Here is a 25,553-nt window from a genome sequence, read left to right as displayed (position 1 = left end):
GACCTCTCTTCCCCCCCCGCCCTGATTTTCCATGCACAACAATCAACAGCACAAACAGGTTTAGTCCGTCCCTTCCCAAGTTTGACTAATACAGAAAAACAACTGTAACAAATCAGAACGAAGGTCCAGCTCGCCCAATATCCCATTTCCCACAAAGGCAAAGACACTTGCAGAAAAGCATAAGAAGAGGGCGAGCATGCAGCGATGCTTCACGAGACCTTGCCCTCAGCCTCCAGCACCGTGCAGTTCAGAGACCAAGACCGAGACCAAGACCGAGACCAAGGTGCCGAAGCGTGCCTTTGGCAGAACGTGTCTGCTGAAGAGCAAGGAGACACGAACAGGCCAGCAGCGGCAAAGCACACTATTCCCTTTTAAAGAATTATGAAGATTTAGTGCAATCTTCCAAACTGGCATGGTTGAACTTCCAAAGCAGCAGGTTTTTCTAACACTTTTAAATATCTTCCTTCACCGTAGACCTTCCTAGAGACGCAGCTGCCATGACTCCTGGCTCTCCATTCACATACCCACAGCTCACCCGAGGGGGAAATCAGCAAGGTTCTGCCCTGACCCCAAGAAATCTGAAGCTCTGCTGCTTCTCAGCCCTGTCCCCCCTGCACACGTTCCATCAGGGACTCCTGTCACTTCTGCCCCAACCATCCAGAAATGCTGAGAGCCCTCTGGCCTGTGGGTAAGCTTGCTAGAGAGAAAATATTGAACATAAGGATATTCTTCTGCTCAGTGGAGTGAGTTTACAAGTGCAAGAAAAACCAACCCCAAAACCCCAACCAAAAAGCCTCCTAACTAGTTGCAAAAGCGTAAGAGGACCGAGGGGAGCTGGAGGAGTCTTGCCTTCCGGACAAAGCCTGCTCCATTGCTGGATTTTGAAATGAATCAATAAAGAAAATGAGTCTGACAGCCAGATGTCTGCTTTCATCTTGCTGAGCTGGAACTGGAATAAAGCCCACAAAATCTCCACCAAAATACTTTCTTTGAAAGCTCTTTGTTAATGGCTTTCTGACTGCAGGGAGCAAAGGCAGCAAACGTGAAAGTCTGATGCCATCTAAAGGCCACTTGAATTTTCACCTTTCAAAGGCTGCATTTGACTTTGGGACTCAACCGCGGTTGCAGAGTGTGAGCTCTTGTTTGCCCTCCAGTTCTCATCATCAGGCTTTGTTTTCTTTGCTTACAAGTTGATGAAACTTGACTGAAACTTTCCATGCTGTGTGCTGGTCCAAGTGAAACCTGCTTGGGCGTGTTCACATGTACTGCTGGGCCACATAAAATGTAAAGCTAATGTTATCAAACACATCCGAAGAACAAGGATGTGGAAAAATACAAGTTTCTCCACATTACATTCCGGCAATCTTTTCTGTTAGAAACCTAAATTGCTGCTGGCTTTGCAACCGAGATTAGAAATTGCGGCAAAGGACTAAGCAACCTTTATATTAGGGATGGGCTTTCTACTACTCCTCGAAGAGTCTGTGCAAGTTTGGCCAATCTGCAACTTGCTAAAACCAGGAGTTTATACAGGCGCTGTGACAGCTAAAATGTCAGAAGTGCCCATCTCCCCCGAACACCCTCCTGGCCTTCCCCGCCGGGCTGCTTACGCCATTTGAGCCATGCCATGCACATGGCAATGCCCACAGCCAGGCTGCCTGCGCTCCGGCTGCCTGCACACACAACGCCAGGCAGTTTCTAATTAGTGCTTTTCAATGAGTCCTCCACCTCATTTAACATACAGGATCACCAACGGCCTCTGAAAGAGCAAACACCAATCCATGCAACAAACCCGTGGGCAAGGGGATGCATTTCCCTGCCAGTTTGCAGGATGGGAGAGGAGGAACATCAGTGCTCATGTTGGAAGTTTCCATTGGACCCGCATGCCCAGTTTGGGACACAGTGGACCTTTCTCCCTGTCCTTGGCTACTTAGCAGTACATTGTGTTTGAGAAGTTTCCACAGGCTGAAACAGTGAAAACTCAACAGTTTTGCAAACTGGACTTCCACTTCCAGAAAACAGAAAATCCTCAACTACTGAGCACCAGAGAAAACAGCAATTTATACTACATGTTCAACAGTGTACAATAACTCAACTGGCAAGGCAGGAAAATATCAGTCAAAATGGCCTATTACAGCCTTCACCATGACATTACTCTGTCTCCTTGCAGCATCTAAAACCTGATCTAAAGTATACCTTGTTCTGCCATTTTTGCAAATCAAGTGAAATCTGGTTTGCTATGCAACACTCGTCTCCAGAACTGGTGAGAGTCTGTTAAACGGCGGCAGGTGATCACCCAGATCACAATACAGATTTTAGTATGGCCATGCATAGACAAAAGTGAGGTAGAAAGACGTACAACTTCACAAATCCTTTGTTTTCCTTTATGAGGTTCTTGGGTGGTAGCTTGCATGTAATTCCTCATAGCATACACCACTGCTTCTCTGTATTGCTCGCTCTTGGGTTAAGCATCCTAATGGTAATAATTATTTCCTATCATGTCTATGATCTGTTTTGAAGCTCATCTTTCCAAGGGCTCCTACTTCACAGGATTTAAGCCTTCATGTATGTTATGCCTGTTATGAACATCTACCTCTTTCCACACTTTGGCTTGCAGAATCTCAGATCCTTCTTGTAACACTGTGAAAGAGTAAGATCTAAGTGAAAATGAAGGGTCTGCTGTGGTTTGTACACTCTTCAGAATAAAGAGAGTTCAAAGAAGAAAACTATAGATGCACTCAGCCTTGCAGTGTAAGCTCCTCTGTGTTGGTATAGTGTCACGTTAGCGCAGCACTAAGCAGACTGTCGATGTGCCTGGAGATAAATCATAGTTAGAAAATTACTTGAATCTTGGTTAAGATTTATTTAAAATGCTGAACCAAAACTACCCTCCCACACGGGGACCGAGTTCATGAAACTGCCACCAGACTCAGAGGGCTGGATTTTGGCTTTCTTGTAAACAGAAACAAAAGGCTGATTTGTGGAAGGACAATGAAAAAACCTATTTGTCAAAGTCCTTAAAGACATTTCACAGAGTTGATATAGCGATAAAAACACTGCAACTTCTGCAGCCTCAGAGACTCTGAGGTATACCATATGCTGGCAGGGCATGACACAGATGTCTTCAAATAAATTTGCATTAAAAGCCTTCCCTACGAAACTCTTTGTTTTCATTAATAAAACGAAAAAAATAGTAATTTCCACAAGCTACTTCCCTGCTGTGTACTTACAGAGCACTTAAACCACTTGAGTCCTATGTCTCAGGCCATCATATGTAAACCCATGCTGCAGAGCAGAACACACAGAACAAGATGATGGGGAAGTGTGCCCTGGGAGAGGAAAGCCCGCAGCACAAACTCAGCTGGGTTCAAACCAACTGCCTGACAACACCGTGTATTTTACCAGAGGCCTGTCCTCTTTTATCTCCAGGATCTGTGACAGAGAGAACAACTGTTCTCTAATAAGAACAGACTATTTTCTTGCATAGCTTTCAGAATAAGCACAAGCAAGAAGCCATCTTCAGCATAAATTCTTGAGAAGCAATGTGCATAATCAAAGCATCTTTTCTACAAGCGAGAGATGTAAGAGCACTGTATAAACAAAAGGCTGCTATACAAAATCCATCTATTTAAAATACTGTTTATTTGTGATTTAACATTAATTAGCATTACATCTATGAGCAATTTCAGATAACATTTATATATTTTCCACAGGACACAAGAGTTGGCTGGCTCATTCTTTATGCCAAAGCAAGTAAATAGAGGCATTAGCAAAAGGTGCAAATAGTTCACGGTTGCATTTTAAAAAATATTTATGCACATTGCATTCATTTAGATATATTTTTAAAAAAGTTATGAAAAGGGTAGTTCACAGGTTACTGTTTCTACATATGTTGTAATACAACACAAATAATGTAGAACATAAAAAACAAAGTAAGCAACTGAAAGTTTCCACTATGATTAAAAACACTGATTCCAGTATTTAGTGATAGCTAGAAAATTGTTTCCAGGATCCATTCCAACATTGCATTATCACACTTACACGGTCAAAGCTAACCAGCCCCCAAACATGCTATAATCAACATTTTTGCATGCCAAACCACTCTCCAGCCATATTTAACAATTATATATTGAATAATATTTCAACCAGCATTTTGGGAATCACATGGATCTTTAAGATGTACTTCCTATTGCGATGACTGATTTACAGACGATTTGACACAGCGAAGAAAACCCTATGTTAATTTCTATGTTTAGTTTGTATTTACAATACAGTAAAAGTACTAAAATGACAATATCAGTAAAAATGAGTAAGTGGCAGTACCACCCTTACCCACGACACTAGGCTCTGATTTGCTCTGGGTTCATCCAAAGGACAACACAGATTCATGAGACCCTCTTACAATTCAAATGAAAGTGAAGAAAAAAACACAAAGTGTTGCACTCTGTATGAATCCATACAAATTATTTAAAATGCCTAATATGGAAATGTCACTTTGCTGATTTAATAAAAATATCCCACAATCCATATCATATATTTAAAAAAAATAATCACCAAACTTTTACTTTCTTTGTCTCCTCCTATTTTCTTACTATTTCACTTTCCCTTTTAACAGTTTTGTTTCCTTCATTTGGTTATGTTAAGAGATTATTTTTCTTCATTCATTAGCAATACCATGAGAGAGAAAAAAAACCCCACAAGTAATTTTTAAACATGAATCCAGTCCAATTTTATATGCTTTTATCTTTTGATTTCTAAGTCCCTGGATTCCTGAATTATATTTAAGTATATTCTAAACCAAGCATTCTTAAATACACTCTACTATTAAATGCTTGGTTCACATGCTTATAATACCTTTATACTGAATGGTATACAAACATTTGAACATATAAAATCTTCTTTTTGTTTTGACAGTTAAACTAAATTATCAATGTTAAGTGTATAAAATCCCCTTTCTTGAAAAATAAGGGTCCCCCCCCCCCAACTGATAGAATAAAAAAGAAGTCTTCAAAAATTATATTTCACTAAAATGAAGTATTTGGCAAAAAAGTTATTGAAGAATGGAATTCTTTAGACATTTTGTATAATTCCAAATAAACTTTCTCTTACACAGTTTTCCCCCTAATATTATGTGCCAGTGTATAATATTTCTATATGATCTAATCTTAAAAAAGATTTAAAGGTGTGCTGTTAATATGCACCCACTCAAACAGGGGTACAGAAACATAAAATATATGGTCAAAATCACAATACAAAAATGTATGATCTGGTTACCAAATGAGACAGCAGTTTTAAAAAGTCATATGATCACTCAACAGTAACTTTAATAAAGACTTGAACTGTACTGAAAATTTTAAGGTCTGCAAAGTACTCCAAGCAGAACTTGCTGCTGCATACTATGATGGTATTTGATCTTGCTATGATGGTAATTGAGCACCTGCCAGTGTAGTTCTACATGAAACTAATGAATGTTTCCAACCCTCATAACAATTTTGGACACAGTTAAGTGAGACATGAATTCATTTTCAATTACACGAAAGGGTTGGTTTTGTTGTTTTTTGTTGGTTTTTTTTTTTTTTTTGGTTGGTTGGTTTTTTTTAAAGCAAAACCTCTTCCAGTTCCTTTTTGTTTAGGTTAAAAGTCCAGTTACTGCACACCCCTAACACTATGCTGTTAATGGTCAACTTAAACATTTAAAATGTGCAATGTCTCCTCACAGCAGAACTGCACTTATGCTTCTACTTTCTCCTTCTTTTTACTCTTTTTCAGGAAAGATGGGGTGCGGAATTTCTTCTTCTTCTTTGATGGGGATTTGGAAGGTGACCCTTCAGGGGACAGGGCCTCTTCTATTTTTTCAGAGCTTTTAATTGTAATCTCTACGCTCTCCACAGTACTAGTGGTTAACTGACTGACCCTCTTGGTGAGATCTTCTTCCACGTCATGTGCATCTTCCTTGCCGTTCACCACCACAACTGGCAACTCCACAGATATCAGGTTAGCATTCTGGGTATAGAGATCTTCATGATTTTCTGAAAGAACAGACAATTTTGCAATTATTTATGTACACTATCATGCAAAAAACGAGTATTGAAACAAAGTCTGTGAGGCTGGACTGTGATCCAAAGAATGAAACCCGAAGTGCTTAGATGCGGTTTTTTTCCCCTTTATCTATAGTCCTACTTGTTGTAAGCAGACAACACTGTGAAAATGTCATTAAAGGAAAACGGGCTGAGAAAGCTAACAATATCTCTGCCAGGTATATACACAGCTCAAGCTGTATACAGTATAAACAGTCTACACAGCATATACATATACAGTCCCAAGCACACTCATAATTATGCTTTACTGCAAGACACTAATTTATGAAAATGCAGCCACTCCATACAGAAGTCTTTGGAGAAGTAGCCTTTCAAAATGCCTTCTTAGAGTTTGCTGGAAAAGTCTTAGGCAAAAACCCTAATCTTAACACTTTCAGTAAAATAAAAATATAATATCTATTTCTTCCACCTTATTAATACCTATGTTTGCCCTGCATTGTTTTCTGTTTGTGAGAATTGTGTATTAGAAAAAACTGGGAAAAACAGTTTTCCGGACAGAGTCCCACCCAGACTTAGTAAAAAGAGGGCTCTTTTTGGCTCAGTTGACTTCATGCAAATGTAAGAATGCAGCACAAGAGTGAATGACTCGGGTTATCAGAGCCATTGGCATTGTACAGAAATTGCATGGAATACCTTCTAATTTTTCTGGGATATTTTGCGGGGATTGAGTTTGTGACTGAATTTGTGACACAGATGAACCGTCATCTGAGAATAATTCCTGTACAGCATCTGCAGGACAAGATTTGAATTAGTAGCCATGCAAAGGTAAAAATCAAACAAGAATGTCAGTGCTAGTGCTACAAGATTTTCAACTCTGCTAGCATTGTGTTGCTCATGCTGACAACATCAGGAAGTTACAATACACAGTTTAAACTCTATAGAATTATGGATTTACATGTTTTATCTACTAACAATCATTCTATATTAGTTCTTTAATAGAAAGCACTAAAAAGGGTGGCAGGATTGCATTCCAAGTAGCATGCCCCATGGTTCTATCTAGCTGTAAGTCACACAGCTTGCCGTTACAGTAAGCTATTATGCTATGACCTGAATGTGATATATAGCAAAATTGTTTTATTACGTAATATTAGTGAAGAAGAATGCATAGTATTACTGTTGAAAAAAATAAAAATAAAAAAATCAAATCAACCCTGAATTAGCAATTCCCTGTGGAACAGTAGTATTGGAAGAAGATGTAAAAAGCGAAAGTAGGTAAGTCTTGCGCACTGGGAGAATAGAAGAAAAATTAAAGAAGCCAAGACCAAACATCTCAGTAAACTTTTGCTCAGCTGGGCACAGACCTGAGCAACTTGATCTAACTTTGGTATCAACTTTGAGGAGGAGGTTGGACTAAGATGACCTTCACGGGCTCTTCCAACCCAAGTTATTCTACGATTCTGACAAAAAAAGCCATTATGTTAAAGTGTTTTTTTGTGAACCCCATTTCTGTGCAAACCTTTCATTGCTTTAATTTTAACAGTAACCGAAGTAAAAAAAAAAAACCCCAAAACATTTAACAAAAATTCTACCACCTCAAGGAATGATTAGTTCTCAAGTAGTTGCCAACAGTATAAATGTTAATTATTAGCATATACATTTTTTACAGTAGGTATTTTCAAACTAAGAATGAACTCATTAAAATGTAAACCCCAACATGTACACACTACTGACCTTCCAACCCTTGCTGCTTGCGCTCAATTGTTTTCTTGTACTCTTCCAGTTCCTTTTCTGTGAGATGGCTGAACGGGTTGGGTGGTGCTGGTGGTGCGTGCTCATCATCTTCAAATTGCATTGGCTGGAAAAGAGAAAACCACAAAATTTAACTGTTAAAAAAAAGAAGCAAGAAAGATATACATGGTTAATGTCTCTTTTTTGCCCAAAGTTTGGTGACGCCAGGCTGGCAGGGAATACAGAAGAAAAACATATGCATCCAGACTAAAACTACCCTATTTAATATGCTTTCACATAGTAATGAACACTGACCACTGAGCTGTAAATCACCATCCTTTTGCAGCAGCACACTGATTATTTGAGGGTTTTTTGTATCAAGGGGGACAGCTTCAGGAGTAGAGACCTGCCTCAACAGCTTACACTTCAGGGACTAATATACTCTTCAGATAAGTGAAAGTTCTTTAACAACAGGGATTAAAAAGTAAGGTTTCCCATATTTTCTGCAAATGCCTCAAGTTTTAGGATTTTTTTTTTTTTGTAGGAAAGTAACTGTGTTCATGCTCCAATTTAGGAATCCAACTGGAAGAGCTCTTCTGAGATGAAACTCACAATGACAAAAAAACCCATTATTTTCATATTGCAAGAAAACTCATTCAGAAAATATTCTTTTTGCCTGAAATAAATAAGCAAACTCCGTGTTATCTCAAAAGAACGTTGGAAACCAAAATGAGGAAACAGATGCACTAACCCATGGCTGGTGGGAAACTATAGAATTCCTATTACAATTCAGCACAGTTTGTTAGGTACATTACTAGGGGTATCTGTACTGTTTGGAAGTAAGTATATTCTACTCAAGACAAGATGGTGTAGACAGGTAAGAAACTGAAAACCCTCCCTCTCAATAAGAAGCTTGTTTCTAATGAAAGCTGCCTTCTACATGGTCCCATCCTACCTTTTAAACTCAGTTATTTCTGGGCCTCAATCATTTGCTTTAGCAGCGGTTCCACAGATTGATGAAAGGATTATTTTTGGCACCATGCATTGCAAAGTTCATCACTCATTAGCTTAAATGGTCTTAGACAGGCATCCTACTTCATTAATATTAATGGCAGGCAGACCTACCATGCATATCTCCATTTGAAACTAACATTTTAAACCTCTGAAATGAAGCATGAATAATATGTATCACACATCCAAAACCTAGCATTAAAATAATCACTTCTAACAAAGCATTTAGAAAGAAAATGGTCCACAGTGATGTTTGAAAGACAGGCAGCCAAATAATCCAAATATATGTATATCAATTAATTATGTCCTACTCACTGGACTCGGCTTTTTATCCACAACAATCCCAGCGAGCAGCTGAGACTGTGGTCCTGCTGTCTTTAGGTCATATCGGTTTTGCTCCCTTATCTACATGGAGAAAAGAAACTGGGTTAGAAACAGGTATTTCTCTTTAACAAATCCTTTGCCCATCAGCTTTGCAAAGCCAGTAACACAGGCAGCAGTGAATGCCTGGAGGATCAAGCTGTATGCTGCTGCATGTAAAAATTAACATCTCTCCTTCCACCTCTGAGTGCACTACATATGTTGTTTAGACCTTCAAGTACTCCCAAATATCCATGCTAGCCCCAGCTCCTGCACTTCATGCAAGCCAGTATTTAGAAATAAGCTCTAAGGAATAGTATGTCTCATCCTGTCCTCTCCATCCCCCCTAAACAAGTGACCCATCTTAAGCTATTAGAGAGATCTCTGATCACAAAGGTTGGTGAAGTTTTTCCTTCTGTGAATACTTCATTATTTTGCCCAAGCCAACAGCCCTAGCTTCACATTGTCAGTGCTTAAGAGATTGACGGATCAGATAAAAAAAAAAAATTCTACAGCAGAAAAATATGAGCAAACTATCTAAAGAGATAGTGACATGCATGAATTTAAAAATCATTGTCTGGGACTTGTATGATTAATCTCTAGATGATTAGAGAGTGCCTTTCCTGTTCTAAGGAAGGGAGTTGCTCCTTCTGACTCCAGCTCAGTCCCCACGGATACTGATACAGTGCTTTCCAAGAAAGAAAGAAAAAAAAGTAATCAAATGGAAAGTATCCTGAATATCTGTTAATATAGTTATGTCTAGGGTGGAGTATTTGGTCAGTCTGACAGTCAGCGTCTTATGTGCTGGACGGGAAAAGCAGTGAGATATTTGTGTTTACAGAGAGGTCCAACAATAACCTCTCATTTTCTTCACTGCCATTAGGAAGTAGACTGGACCATAGAAACTCTGGCTTAGTAAGTGCTAGGAGGATTAATACAGAACAGAGTGAGATTACCCTCTGAGATTGAACCATGCTGTAGATAACGCACAGCAATTTGGTGCACGTTGACACCTAATTATTCACTAATTATAATGCTAAATAGCAGGGACTACTATTTCCAATCTATCATTTCCAGAGTTAATACTCATCCTTCATCAAACTCGCATTCAAAATTTATATATATTGCATATGAATCTACAGACTTCATGTATATCATATATTTAAATACATGCTTTTTAGTACCAAAAATCACATACAGTGTAAGAAACTTCTCAGTAAAATCAGAACACTTCAAAATGTTATTCTACCGCTGTGTTGAACCATCACTTGAACATACAATTTTATCTGGAAATGTTACAGTTTTCTTTGTTACAGTTGTTTTACCTTATTTCTCTTTTCCAACACTTCACTTGGGTTTGTGTTTAGAGGAACAAATTGGTTTGGATCTTCAATTTTGATTGGTGTTCCTCCACTGGTCTTGGAGGAGTCATCAGCTTTCATCCACTTAAAGAAAAACAGAAAAAAAAAAAGCTAAAAACTCCAGCATGATGGGCAGGAACAATTCTCAGTGTTGTCTTACTGTTACAGAAGAGATATAAAGAAAGGACTTTCTGACTTTACTTCAATTCCACATGACACTCACAGAATAATCCCAACTCCTTACAAGTTTGTATGTCTGCCCAAGAGGCTTTAAGTTGCCTTGAACACGTATCATCAAGATTACTTTTTGTAAACACTGAAATACATTCCTGAAAAATGCAGTACGAACTGCTTACTAATGAAGTCATATTTAGAAAGGATCACACTTCCAGTAACTGGCATATAGATCCACCAGCTCCAGAGTCCTTGCTCATGCAGTCAAGTTCCACCTCTGCTAACCCCACGTTTTGTCTGCAGTATTTTTCCTTTGTAAGTAGGGTTTTAAATCAGTTGCTGAGGCTGTTTCTTCCAAACGTAAGTTTAGAAACTCGCTAGCCTGCCAGCAGGAGGAGCTGATGCTTTTACAATTGCACTATGCAACTGGGGGTATCAAATAACATGCTTCATAGTCCCACGAGAGCCACCTCTCTCCAGGCTGGAAACACAGTGGAAGCATCGTGGTGAGCCGAAGGAGGAGGAAAAATCTTGATCATTAAAAGTAGCAGCATGAACAGACTCTTCGAAGTCTGTTTTCAGGAAACTCACAAACAGGAAAGGGGCAGTTAGTGATTAATTAGAGCTTGTGTCTCCCTTGTGTAGAGAAGAAAACAACCCATTGGTGATTTAAAACCTTACTGTGTTTGGTGGATAATTAATAGCACAAAGAGATATGGTAGAAAAACTGTTCTCTACTTCAGGAATCAGAAGAGCTAGTAACAAAAGGGAAATAATTGTTAAATTTTATCATAAACTGTTAACTCTTCCAGTTCCAGAACCCTCACCCCTCCAAACAGAGGGGGGGGCCTTAATACTAATGTCATTTAGTCTCCCCAAAGCCTGTTTTTATTTGCTCAATGAACTTATTTGCTAATCCTATTAAAGATTTCCTCATATAAACTGTGTGTAATTTACTTTCAAGTAGTGCAAAAACTAAGTGACTGCCTAAAATATCTACCTACCGTGATCTTAGTCCTGGGACTGGTTTCCCCATTCCAGGACTCCTCAGGCACATTAACTTTCAAGTATGTGTTTGGAGAGTTCAGCCATCTTGTCTTTTCCCTCTGTTGCCTCTGTGCCAGGAATTTCAGGGGGGAAAGCGGGACTGTATCGTCTTCAAAGGAAAAGGCAGTCACAGTCGCTGGGATCTCAACATCACTCTTATGTCTGGGTTTTTCCCTGACTAAGGGTTGCCTATAGGCATAGCCAGTTCTGTATCCCTACAAAGGAGGAAAGGAAAAAAAAGAAAAAATGGTTTTAAATAAATAAATAAATCAGAAAAAGCTATCCAATGAAGTCATGGAAGTTTTGTGCTGCCCTATGTGCATTAAACAGGTCCACTGAGCTCTTCAGAGAACAGGCTAGTGGTATCATCCATCATTCATTCACACTATTAACATTCAAGAGACCCATTTAAAATATAGTACAGTAGCAATCGGACAGGACCTCACTCACACTTCACAGTCCTCCCACCGTTGTGAACGCGTGACCACAAAATGATCCCCTGCTCAGGTTATGACTTAGGCAGCGTTCATGAGGACATTTATCTGTACGCACAATGGCACATCCCATGACACTCCCCCATTGCTCAGTCTATTTGTATTGAAGGCTGTTCCAGAATTCATAGTGCAGCAAAATGGACATTTCAAACAAACAACAAATTATCACCTTATTTCCTAATATTAGAGTTAATAACAAAATATACAGGGAATATACTATGTCTATTTACTAGGTGGTGATCAAAATACATTTTTACTATTAAGCTTCTATGAAGAGCAAATATGTTTGTGAGATGGGTTGGACAAAATCAAGTTCAAAACATAAATTCTTATCAAGACAGAATACTACCGTCAGATACACTGACATAAAAGCTAAACCAAGCAGAAGAGGTTTCATATACAATAAAAGTTACTCTGTCTTCATTTCCGAACTCACAAAGAAACTAGAAAAAAATAATTTGATTTACAGAAGCTAATCCTACACTCTCAGAAGCTTACAGAGACTACATGGACAACGCCATCAACGTGTTCTCACCAGGTTGTCCAGCATGCGCATAAGCGCTTCAAATTCTTGCTCCCCAACTTTCCATTTTTGTTGTGAAGCCATATTAACTCCACCTCCTCCAGTTGCTGCCACAGCGTGCGTGGAAGGCTTAAACTTCTGCAGATCCAGTAGTAGGAGATTGTCTATCCCACCTGCTCCAGCTAATGCATGAACCTAGAGACATCAATGAGTGTATTTCATTTGTGGAAAAGCTTTTGAATTCTCTGCTTTTCTGAATTCATAGGAGAAACATACTTACACACATGCTGCAGTTATTTCTCAGGCTAGTTTTCTACTGTGCAAAAATATATTAAAATATATAGCAAGTGATTTGTATGGAAAGGATAATAATATCTGCTAATAATTGCACTTTAAAAGGAGTAGACTTAAACACTAGCTTTCAGAGTACCTTAAGGTCTTTCTGCATCACAAGACTAAAAATTTTTTATTTTTATATTCATTTCAAAATGAATGAGTGATTGATCTCAAAAAGAATGGCAGGACAAGGGAGGAAAGGATCACTGGAGAACAAGTAAGAGCAAAGTGAGGAAGTTTCTGGTGATGGGCTTAAGAGTTATGGAAAGTGAGGGCACTTTTAGTGGTCTCTCTCCACAGGTTAAAGATAATATCTAGGTACCTAACTAGGTAGTTAAAGTTAGACATAACGGAAACAACTGATTTTGGGACTCAAGTTATTTTTAAATATGCTACCCTCTACCATTGCCCCCAAAACCTTTTGTTTATTTGGTTTTACAAATCTTTGTGATCAAAGGGAGAAGCTTCTTGTCACAACATTCAGCTTTGATAAACGAGCTGGATGTCGAGAGATCTTAAGTCACACTTCCACATGCAGCAAGTACCACCGAATCTATTATCTGACAGATTCGCTGCATGAAGCTCACTCTCCGCAGCATGGAACAAAACCTGTACCCTTCAGAGTGTAACAACACTGATACTCGTTCTAGGAAGAGCGATACAGTATTTGTGCTGTTCATTCTATGTCTTCCTGATTATTCCAATTTCTCCAACTTTGACCTGGCATATGATTACTGGATTCCACAACTCCAAGTATTTTGTAATATTAGAGATCTTCCCATCTGGGATGTAATCTGTAACTCAGCAGCATAAGTGTTTGAAATTAAATACAGATAAAGTCCCTCTCACCTGTGTTTCACAGGCCAGTTGCACATTGAAAATATAGTGGAATGCTTCTTCCAGTGTCTCTCCTAGTGCTACCACACCATGGTTTCTCAAGACTAATACCTAGTAAATGAAGACACTAATGTTAAATGGTAGAAACTGGCGCAGTACATGAAAATTGTTAATGAAGAGCGTGAATGAGCTTGAATACCTTGCAACTGGGTCCAAGAACTTTCTGAAGCTGAATTCTCTCTTCCTGTTCATCAAGAGATCCCTGGTAGTTGTAATAAGCAACATCTCCCAGAATCAGGGCCTCTTGTGATATGGGAAGGATGCCACACTTCATAGATGAAACCTGTTTCAAGAAAATGAAATACTGATAATTAGGAAAAAATTAAACTCTTAAACCCCACATCTCAACCGCAAAGCCTTAGCAGGATGTACTTTGTATCTTTGCTAGAAGAGAGAAAACTCTCCATAGTGAAAGCTTAGAAATAACACCCCCACCCCCCCCCCCCCCCAAGTCTAATTTGCAATAGGGTGACAGAGCTGCTGCTACCCAACCTAGGGACAGATGCATTATAGGAAAAGACAAATTATCCCAACTAAGTTAATTTTAGTGAGTTTTATCCATTTTTAACTCTCTGCATAAGCCTACTTAATAGTTTTTCCTTTTTTCCCACATTTATAACTTCACAAAGCTAGTATAAAAGAAGTTATCCATTCCTTTTTTGTCTGTAGTCAAGGAATGCACATAGATGCATTTATATATAAAATAAAAGAAATTTATCTATTTATCTCAAATCAATTCTTTCAAGTCTCCTTACATTTTTATCGTTATATAGATCTTTTTTAACTTGTGTTAACTATGTCTTTTTAATAGTGAGATAAATCCAAACTGACCATAACTATAATTAAGCCACTTAAAAATGAGAGTTGCATAATGCACATGACGATGTATGCAGCATGTTATATGGTCTAAGCCATTATAAATGAAGCCTGTGTAAACTAGATATGTTACAGCCTCCTCAACCTGAGTACAATTGTATCTAAGCATCAGTTTATTCCTATCCATTTCACTGTGGTGGCCCAGCCCTCTTCCTCTGCTTATTTGATAACCTTACACCTTTCTTTACCACTGTAGAGTCTATGTTAAAAACAAAAATAAAACTGCCACAAGCAGTGATTCAGATTCAGAAATGTTCTCCAAGTTTCTTTTACTCTTTGTGCTAGAAGGAAGACTTACAGCTGCTGTTGCAGGGGTATGTATGTGTATTACACATCTGACATCAGGGCGTGTGGAGTAGATGGCCACATGTGGACTGAATCCTGCATTGTCAATACTTAGAGTTGTACTTCCCTGGTCAACTACATCCCCTAGGATGTTTACTTTAACCTGGAAAAGTCAAACAAAGGAACGATATTCAAAAAATTTGCAACAACTGCCATTACCTATAAACTACCCTCCCTTTCTTACTTGGTACCAAATTTCCTCCCACATACTTAGAGCTCAGAGCATGAAGAAAAGTAGGAGAGCAGCCATGAATCTGTGTGTCAATAAACTATCCTGGTGTCCAAGGCCTTGATAGTTGTTGGAAGTCCAACCATGGAAGAAGTAAAGATAAGACCCTGACAGAACATATATTCCTCTTCGGTCTATCTGACCTTTCCTTGTTTCTGACTTTCAAAATGAGTCTCCTTAGCATTTCCTACATCTCACTAACATTTCCTGCCTTTTAAATATGAAGAAAATTCAGCCTCTGAGAAATTTCCAATAAGAAAATTAAATGCATAGAGAATTTTCAATTTCATGGGAACGTTAAAACAGTTATTCCAGGATCAACAAAAAACAACAGCAGGGTCATATCAGATCTTGTTCTCATGTTTGTATTTTGGTTCTGTGTTTGCTGGTGTAATGCTATCGATCTCAATCTGCTACCCTTTTCAACTGGAGGTAGTTTCTTTACAGATCCATACTGACATGAAGAACATATGGCAGGTTCTGCACCAAAAGATACGTGATTTAGTAGCTACCGTTGCCTAAAAGCCAATCTGTAACTTCACCCAGCTCCTTTGTTGGGCCTGGGGAAGATTACTCATCTTTATTTCCCCACTTATAAAAATAAGAGCTGATTCTACTAACACTCCTCCTACAGAGTAATTTCGTATGTATTACCATATTGTCAGGTTATAAAAGGTTGCTGTTACACTGAGGCTATTTGATGAGCTTCATCACACAGGAAAACAAAACTTTGCTGCTCCACATTTAAGCTGAAGACAAAGCAACAGAAAGCAAAGCTAAACCCAAAAAGAAAAGCTGAGGACAAAGGATGCTAGTATCTAAATAGTTAATCAGCTTTTCAACTGGTGGGTAAAGATTAAAAAACAAATAACAGCATGATTATAGTTTAGAAGTCCATTTTAGCAGCCACAAAAGTCTCTTAGAAAACAGGCTGAGCCTTGCTGGTTATTACAGCAGGTGAATCACGTACCAAATTAGAAGCTGAAGCTTCAGAAAAGGACAGACCTCTTGGAATGATTAGAATATGGTCATGTTCTTTGCTTACTCTTACCTGCAAAGGAGGAAGAAAATGGATTACTGACCTATTTTTGAATTTATATATTTAGGGGGAAAATTTACTTGAATGACTAGGTAAGATTTCAAGTAAAAAAATTTATTCTATAAAATACTTACTGTGATATAGGCATTTGGTAAATGTGCCCACCCAAACAAGTCAGCCAATCTATATAAACTTGCTAACTTGCAACGCGTAAGTTTTTCTCCCTTAACAAATGTGGAAGTATCTATCCCAGGTAGATCATTGATGGGTGCAATCATTCCATGGCCTGAAAAATAACATAAAAAAAAAGATGACGGCCAGTTGGACAATGAAATAACTTCTACCTATGCCATGATCTTCCAGAAGCAGTCTATTTAAATTGTTAGCATAGCAGTACCAGCAATTATTAGACTGGAACTGCACTGCTGGGATTTCTAAGGCCTTTACTGAAACATCTGTTACTTTAAGACAGTAGGAACCATACCCTGGATTTAAGTCTTCATCTCTTTAATTCACCTCTCTTGTGCTTGAAAAAGGTTTCCTCTGAAGTACCATTAAGGTTTTGAGCTCTCTCCTGATTCAAGATCCTATATAAGACTGGAACTGTGCTTTAAGACATTTGCCACTAATGAAGTATCTTTACATGTTACTTTGAAAATTACAGAAGAAACATTCCTGCTGGACTTCTGACACTAGTATAACTAATCTGAAGAGATCTGTCAACCTTAGCACTTTAGTTCTAATGAAGAAATGAGGATTACTGCCAGGGTTCTCAAACCCTTAGACAGAAGAGATCACCTCTTAACAGAGAAATCACAAAGATCAATTGATCTCTTTGATTTATGACTACACAAACATACCCTTTTCCTCTTCACAAATGCATGTTATCCCTTTTGAGAGCTACAGCCTCTGCTTACAGGGAACATTACAACCAGAAAAGGTAAGTGTCATTTTGGTTTTCAACAAAAAGAGTAAGCACTTTGAGATTAGTCACCCTATCTGAGTCCCTGGGCAAACGCAGCACAGACAACAGTCGGACCCACAGTCTCACTAACCAACCAGAGATGCAGAGATGAGATTATTTGGGCTCTCTGTTGTTCCCTTCCACTTGTTTCGTTAAATGAACTCTGAAGCGCCATTTTGGGTCCAATTCTTAAAAGATGCTGAATGCTGACAGCTGCCACTGTACTTCAGTCTTGTAAGCTCCCATATGATGTCCACCCACAGAACTTAAATCGACTTTAACATTTCAGTGCTTCATGACTTGGAAAGAAGAACTTGGGTGTTAACTGGAAAATCCTAGTGATATCTTTGTAACTACAGTGCATACTACAAGCTGTTTTTAACTGTAGGAGCTGTTTGCGTAACGATTCAGTTTGCTAGGCTATTCTCCCCCCTCGTTATTTTTTTTTAATAGCAACTTATATGCAAGAGTAGAATAATAAACAATCTAAATGGTTACATATTTCACACCTCAGTTTATGCTCATGTTGAACTGCTGATAGTAATGGGGCACAGCATTTTGCTCCCTATCTCATTTAAACTTCTATTAGCAAATTCTAGAATAACTGAGCGTGAGGACTCCAAACATTTTGGATATCATCATACAAATCAAAGAATTTGAAAGAAGCCTAAAAAGGAAAGTTAAGGCCACCATCTGTAGTAATTCACAGCTTAAGCAAGCTCTGACAGAACTTCATTCAAAGAAAGAGGAGATCCCACCATTGCTAAGCCATGGTGACGATAAAAAAAACAGAAGAGAAAAAGTGCAATTATGTGTATAATTTACTTACTGAGTGAAGATGAGGAAAAACCTGCAAAAGAGCTTGCTGTAATGTATTCAGCAATCTGCTGTAACGCAAGCAGTCCAGTGGGGTTATTGCCCTTCTTCATCTGTTCTTGAATAAGGCATTCCAGATCTTCTCTAAAAGCCTGCAGAAACATTTGAGAATCATCAAGGAAACCTGGCTTTGATAGAAATAAGATTATTATAGGTGGGGCTGGTAGCTTTGCCTGTTATTAATGTTACATGAAACTTCCCCTTAGACCTTGTTTTTAGCTGCTTATAACTTTGCCAAACTTTAACCATCTGGCCTAAACTTTGTATGCTAAGTATTGGCAATCTGGGGGAGGGTGGAAGGTGTTTGGTCATAGAGGGTTAACTGTGTCCCATAACAAGACAAGATAAAATGCATTTTTGTAAATGATAACAAAACCCATTTTTATCAATAATTAAAGAGTCCTCCATATTTTGGAAGAGGTACTTGAAATTCGATCAGGATGTGTTGCTTTTAGTGCTGGATATTTTTTAATTCTGTAATCCCTCTGAAAATCCATCCACATTTGATAAAGCTTTAAACAACTGGAAAACTGGAGCTCATCCATACTCAAGTAGTATCACAGCCATGCAAAAACTAGAAGGAACGCCAGGATGTCACCTCGTCTCTATTTCTTTCCTTCTCCCAAAGGGAAAAAACCCTTTCCCTCTCCTCCTGTGTAAAATGTCCGCAACCCCAAGAGATAAACTCTTGCAGAATATATCATGAAAAAGGTTTTCACGGTATCAAATTTAATACACTATACACTGTGGATGATGTGTGTTCCTTCTAGATGATAGACAGGTTAACCACTATCCACAACAAATGCCCGTCCTAGGACTACTTCAGTTCTGACATTTCTAGATTAAGTAAATTCTATTCCTTTAAACTTTCCTTGTAGGCTGTATTTTCTAAACCTCTCATTATTTCTTGGCAGCATCTTCCAGCTTTTTTCTGAACCAGCAGTATGCAAAGCTGCACACAACATGAGCTGAGGTGTATTGCGAATGCTCTTGCTGGTTCATTCCAGAAAGACATTTGGTGTCTCTACCACGCAGCTGACTCCTATTATAACTCCAGGCTATTCCCTGCATGTAATTGCTCCTTTCAGTTTGCCTTCCTTAGCAGAGTACTTGCTCTCAATTTAAAAAGAAAATAGTTCTATATGACAAATGTAATTTCTTCACTGAATTTTAATTCAGTCCTCCAAAACACCCACTTTCTTGGGTAAAATCCGCCGATCTCATGACACAGTCTGTTCATCAACAGGTTTTGACTCTAAAAAAGAGAGTGCTACCAGACCCCCCCAAAACATCCTCAAGACTCTACTCAATACAGCCTCTGAGTTGGACAGCTGAGCATCCATAACTACACTTTAATTTCTAAGTTTTCAGACACCTGTGCTCCTCCTTGGAGTAATTTTGTCAGGATCATGTGTGCCTGAGACTTGCCAGATTTCCACAAGTAAAGCCTCTAAAAATTCACATGGACTGACTATGCAGTAATCTGTTACATGGATCTCTCCATGTAGACCAGACTACGCACACAGCATCCCTCAAACAGCTGGACAACCTCTTGCTAGCCTGAAGATACACAGGCAAAGTCAGATTCTTCTCATTAGTAGCTGCTGTAGGTAAGATCTATGCAGCAGGGGAAGGAAGCAGATGGGGAAAAGGAAAGAAACAGCAGGGAATCGAGTGAGGAAAGGAACCTAACTGGGACTGGGAGAAAAGAAGTGGAGGTATGGGAGGTGCATCAGCACTGGGAGACTGTAAGGGAAACTAATGGGAGGTAATCATGGGAGGTAATTGCCAGGAAGGCAAACAAGGATTTGTGGGAAACAGCAAGTGGTTGGAGCAAACATCCTGACTTTTATCCTCCATCTATCAGCAGATGACTGTGAAACCTACTCGCTTCAATCTGATTCAGCTCTGACGATGGCTATCATCATCATGACTCCGTGTGTTCCAATGGCAATGTGGCTGCCACCCTTACTGACAAAATAACGAGCACTGTCCCCAGCCTGGAACCCGATTGCGGCCGCAAGCCCAGACTGCTGGAAGTCAGACATGCAGAGGATGTTTCTTTGCTCCTCTTGCACACAGAAAATAATCTTTAAGCATACCACAGTCATCCTGTCCCCATGCCTCATTTGGCACACAGTGGCTAGTTCTCACTAGAAAATAAATTCAGTATTTTCTCCTCTTATCACCGCTCAGAACGTGGCCCTGTGCCTTTTTTGCATGCTACTCATACTCTGCTGAGATGACAATTATTATCTATCTGACAAGATTTTCTCTGGGCAGATAATTGCTGTAAATCCAAGTGCTTCACAAGCATTAACTCACTAATCCCCGAAACATGCCCTTAAGGTGCAGCAGGGCCCTGTCATCGTTTCCACAGAATAGCAGCAAGGAGGTCGAGGTCGGATGCTTCCACCAATTTGGGACATTCATTCTGAGAGGCCCAGAGCCCCATTTGCAGAGCACTGGGTGGTAAGTAGCATCTTACATACTCAAAGCACAACTCTCAGTGAAAACTCAAGTGCAGCACTGAGTGTTTAATGTGCGGCCGTACCTCAGGGTAACAAGGGGGATACACAGAAAATCACAGTCTGAAAAACCAGGAGACAGCTGATTCAGCATCACCCATGACAGCCCATTTTAAATCCCTCAGGTTGGTTAGTACCTGAATCTGAGCATCTCTCACTACAACCAAAGTGGTTTTGAATGAAATTCAGATGTGCGTGATTTATACAATCCCCTGTAGAAGACATAAGGATTTGTAACATAACGAGAAGAAAGCATTTTGGTGGTCAAACAGCTCACAATGCATAGAAAAAGGAGCAACCTTTATGTTCTACCAACCCGCTTGAAAGTGCAAAAAATGTAAAATAACAACAGAAATACTTCCTTGGCCCTTTGCACATCCCTCACGTTACAGAAGGCTTTCCCCACCCCAAATAAAAAGACCCAAGCCACATAAAACAGACTTTCAAGCACCAGCCATCCCAGTGCCAGCTTGCTTTTCTGCTAATGGTTCACCATGAGGCTATGCTTTTATGGCACTTTCTCCTTCAATTACTGTGATCTATTAAGATTGCAGAAACGACTGGCCATATATTTCATCAACAAGCTATACTAACACTTATTTTCAAATTCTGTCATCCCAAGATATTCAGTTACTTCTCAAATATTCCTGAAAGAGGCCCCCTGCAAGAAAGCTCTGCCATTTCACACTCTGCAAGGCTGAAAAGCTCTTTCACTCTTGTTTACAACATGTATATAAGGAAACTGCGCATCTGCAGTTTCCCAGGGGCCACGTGGAGGACAGAATTCACAAAATTCATGGAAGTATTTGCTTGGGAGGAGATGGAGAAAAACAGTTATCTGTATTACATTAAATCACTCTCACTTCAATTCAACAAGGACTATAAAAAAGATCTGCAAAAACATTTGCAGTAAGCTCTTGTTAGTCATATTCAGATTATTTTTTTTGAAACCTGTATGAATAATGTTACTTCTATAGTAGGAAAAAAGTAATGTATTTCAGGCAATTTTTGACAGAAAGATTTTTTTGGTTTATTTCTTATTGTATTTTTAATTCTTCTGCTTTCTGATCATGCTATTTTCATTCTTCTGAGCTTAGTTTTGCTCTCTGATGCTAACAGTAGCGTATTATACACTTGCTGAGGTTACTATAGATGAGGATTTAGTCTTGTATCAACAATTTTGTTAAACTGAACAAGCAGCTTTCCTTAAAAATAATTTTAGAAATAACAGAAGATAGGTAAGAGCCAGGGCAAGTATCAGATATGGAGGTTAGGGATAGACTGTAAAACAGAGATGAGGATATGGATGAAGTGCGTGAAATAAAGTATGCAATTTATATATATGCCAGTGCGCAACAATGTTTTCTAGCAGACTGCAGCCTTCAGTGTGTCACACACGTGACTCACACACATTGCTCCATGCATATTTATGAATATTTCAATACCTTTCATTCACTGCTACAGACCTTTAAAACTCAGATCTCTATGTCCTTAGATGACCATCCCGCATGCGCTAACACAACCTTCCTCCGTTTCTGATAATTCCTGATGGGCTCATATGAAGGGCATCAAATTCTCCTTTGAGAATCAAGTTTACCTTAAATACTAGCAATTAAATGAATGATATTTATTGGAGCTTTCACTGTACAGCACTTATTTCTGTAAAACCACTACCATGCAGGGCTCCAATTTTGGGATCTGACCCATTCAGCAGCAGGAATCTGCTTCTGAAAACCTAACTGCAGCCTGGAGACCAAGCAGTTTGGTTTTGCTTTAATTCATGAGACTTTATATATAGAGATATATATATATATATATATATATATATGGCATTAGACTGCAACTGCCCACAAGTGACCAAGTAAAAGTCATGCTTGAGAGATATGTTTTCAAAAAGACGACAAACACTCTGACACAAAGCAGACATTTTTCAAGCAGAAAGGTCACTAATAACTTCATAAATAGTATTCAACAAGAAAATGCTGACAAAGGAAAAACTGTACTGTCAGATGAATGAAAAATTATTCAGCTGTATGCTCAGCATTGCTCAATAAAAAGAAAGTTTCAGCTCTGGGATTTAAATAGCTCTTTGGGTACATGTGGGGTTTTTTTGTTTGTTTTAAAACACTAGAACTCTAGACATAAGATGATACAATAAGAGCACTGACTTCTTACAGTGGGGTACTGAGTCCCAAAGTGAGAAGCACAGAACCTCATGGCTGCCCATACTGCCCGTCAACACGGTCACCCTGTCAACACAGCTGCACCACTTCTGGACTCGGCCAACCTGCCTGTGGCTGCACCAGTGCTACGGCAAGGCCACCACCTGGATAACCCAGCCCACCGTAGCTGAGAATTGTTTCCTGTTTGCACAAGCATTCTTCTGCCTTCAGTGAGCCCACCTGCCCAGCTCAGCAGTATCCCCCCTTGTTTTTGCTGGAACAGCACCTCAAGCATCCTGCTGAAAGTTTTCATACAAAACAGCCTGTGGTACGAAAACCGGGGCCATGACAGCTATTGGAAATGAGGTAAAGCAACATTTCAGATAAGATGCACAATTAGGGGCAGAGCTTTTTACTCACCTGGCAGCAGAGAGGCACCTAAGCGAATAGCCTGACCTCGCAGGCTGCAAACTCCCCTTCCACAACTGCCAGTTGAGGTTGTTCTCTTCAAAACTGCAGTGAGCTGAACTACACTAAGTTACACCCGAGGAAAACATAGTTTTGCATTTACACCATGAACCAAAGCATCCCCTGCACAGCCAAGCCTGCCAGCTGCTGACCTGACTGCCCTGAGCTGGTGACGCCTGGCTGCTCTGCTATCTCACCCACCTTCTGAATGCCACTCCACTACCTTGCACTGACATGAATTTCCCCACAACTCACCAGTAAAAAATACACAGGGCAGCTCAGCCTGTTCCTAAAACCCTTTCTAGAACTCCATTGTTTCTAAACTTCCTAATTGTTTCTAAAACTCCAGTCAGCTCTTTTACAGCAGCTTAGACAGCCTTACATGGTACTGCAGCCTGCAGAACAGATACAGCTTTTCTTGATAGAGTCATTAGTTGCATGATTAGGTCAAGGCCTTTCTAATATCATAAAATTACTTCTCCAGAAGTATTTGCAATCATCTTCCAAACACACATCATAAACTCAAGCAGTTTAGATGCAAAAATCTTTCAACTTAGACCTGCAAGGGCTCTCTGAAACTCAAGAGTGGAGTTACAAGACTCAGTTCTGACTTGTTTACTTTCATTTTCTTTCAGGACAGTCCAAGTGTGAGCTGACAGTGTAAAGTGGGGCTTTAAAGAATCAAAGCAACATTTGCATGTAGCAGTTGACAACTGGTATCTTTCAGTCAACATAAGCAGAAAAACTAGAATAACCAACTTGCTAGAATAACCTATTCTACATGTATACACATCTATATATAGCACAGAATAATAATGTTGCTAGAAAATTTTAGTATTAATCTCTTCATCTTGGTAGGCAGCTCTCTGAGGATGTTAAGAAGTAAGCAGGCTCATAAGTATTTTCACTATCTTTCTATGCTGTTTCCGGTTTGTTGACCATTGATTTCTCCACATAGTCCTTATCCACCCAAAAGAAGTAGAAATAAAATCATAAGAAAAAAATTTCCTTGTAAATAGAGAAAACAATGGTATACAGGTCATCTACAAATACTCCACATCATCTCTTACTTAACTACACTCCACACTGAAAATACTCCACACTTACTTAATTACAGTAACGTCCAAACAGTTTGATATGTCAGTTTCCAGGAAAGTGGCTAGAAAAATATGTGAGGTCCCTACATTTAATAGCAGCACTGCTGTTAGCCTAAAAGCTGCAAAATAATACAACAAACCCCTTCACCCATTTTCACTTTTGCCCATTTTTGATCAGTGTTTGTATGTCTTAAATCCATTTTTAAAAAAGGTCTAATTCAACGTATCTACATATAAATGCACCCACGCAGCGTCTCTAAGCCAAATCACCACCACTGAAGAAAAGTTTCAAAACTTAACTGGTATTTTGGTCTTGAGAGCGAAGAGACCTTAATTTTAAGTCCTGTGCTGTAAACGCAGCTGCCCGCAAAGAGGAAGACCTTCACCAAAACAGGCCATACGACTTTGTAACAGGCTGTTTCAAGACTGAAGTTTAGATACAAACAACCCATGCCCTAAGTCAAAAAGGGTGGAGCTGGCCACAAAAAAACCGCCAGTGAGTTAAGGCTGGTGGGGAGAAGATAAGAGTCACAAAAAGTGTTTGTTAACCCCATGAAAAAAAAACAACCAAACAGGGGAGTGGGGAAACTTCTTTGTCAAGATGGAAAGAAATAGGCTCAGTAATAAATATGGGGAATTAGGTAAAGTTATAATAATCTATTCACTTGCAGTATCTGGGCTGGATTCAGCGACTCAATCAGCAGCAAGTCAGTCCCCATACAGAGCTCAGACTGCGCCGGTTTTTCTGGCTCCTCTAACCTGGTGCACGCTAGCTTCCCTTCCTGAGCTGAAGCAGCGTGTTTTCTCTTGCGATAAGCAGCCTAGAGATACTCTACAGTTAAAGCAAAACCTGAAGCGCCAAACTCCTTTGCAAAACCCATCTTCAGCACACCCCGCTTCCAAAGTCCCAGCGCCAGCAATCTCCACACTCACACACCCGCTGCCATGAATGGGGGTTCTGGGTATCTCCCTCGTGTTTTCTCATGGAGTAAAGCCACACTAT

The 25,553-nt window shown here is 39.4% G+C and overlaps 1 protein-coding gene across 7 annotated transcripts in view; it reads right to left on the bottom strand.

Annotated features, from left to right (window-relative positions):
* Positions 1-3,620: 3,620 nt before the first annotated feature.
* ADD3 (adducin 3) overlaps positions 3,621-25,553 on the bottom strand; it is a 102,768-nt gene continuing 80,835 nt past the window's right edge. For 4 of the 7 annotated variants that reach the window (XM_075026347.1, XM_075026348.1, XM_075026346.1 and 1 more), the window contains 13 exons: positions 18,249-18,387; positions 16,590-16,741; positions 16,387-16,467; positions 15,141-15,290; positions 14,106-14,249; positions 13,919-14,017; positions 12,746-12,928; positions 11,674-11,931; positions 10,460-10,579; positions 9,090-9,179; positions 7,767-7,890; positions 6,729-6,824; positions 3,621-6,026 (listed from right to left, as the gene is read on the bottom strand). In XM_075026347.1, coding sequence (XP_074882448.1) covers positions 5,728-6,026; positions 6,729-6,824; positions 7,767-7,890; positions 9,090-9,179; positions 10,460-10,579; positions 11,674-11,931; positions 12,746-12,928; positions 13,919-14,017; positions 14,106-14,249; positions 15,141-15,290; positions 16,387-16,467; positions 16,590-16,741; positions 18,249-18,387 — 1,935 coding nt within the window. In that variant the 3' untranslated portion in view covers positions 3,621-5,727. Of the gene's footprint in view, positions 6,027-6,728; positions 6,825-7,766; positions 7,891-9,089; positions 9,180-10,459; positions 10,580-11,673; positions 11,932-12,745; positions 12,929-13,918; positions 14,018-14,105; positions 14,250-15,140; positions 15,291-16,386; positions 16,468-16,589; positions 16,742-18,248; positions 18,391-24,850; positions 25,002-25,553 lie in introns of those variants that run through there. The other 3 variants (XM_075026352.1, XM_075026350.1, XM_075026351.1) reach the window with 3 other exon arrangements.

This window comes from Buteo buteo, chromosome 4 (assembly GCF_964188355.1).
Source record: "Buteo buteo chromosome 4, bButBut1.hap1.1, whole genome shotgun sequence".
In the NCBI taxonomy this organism is placed as follows: domain Eukaryota; kingdom Metazoa; phylum Chordata; class Aves; order Accipitriformes; family Accipitridae; genus Buteo; species Buteo buteo.
This window is presented reverse-complemented; position numbering and strand designations above follow the sequence as displayed.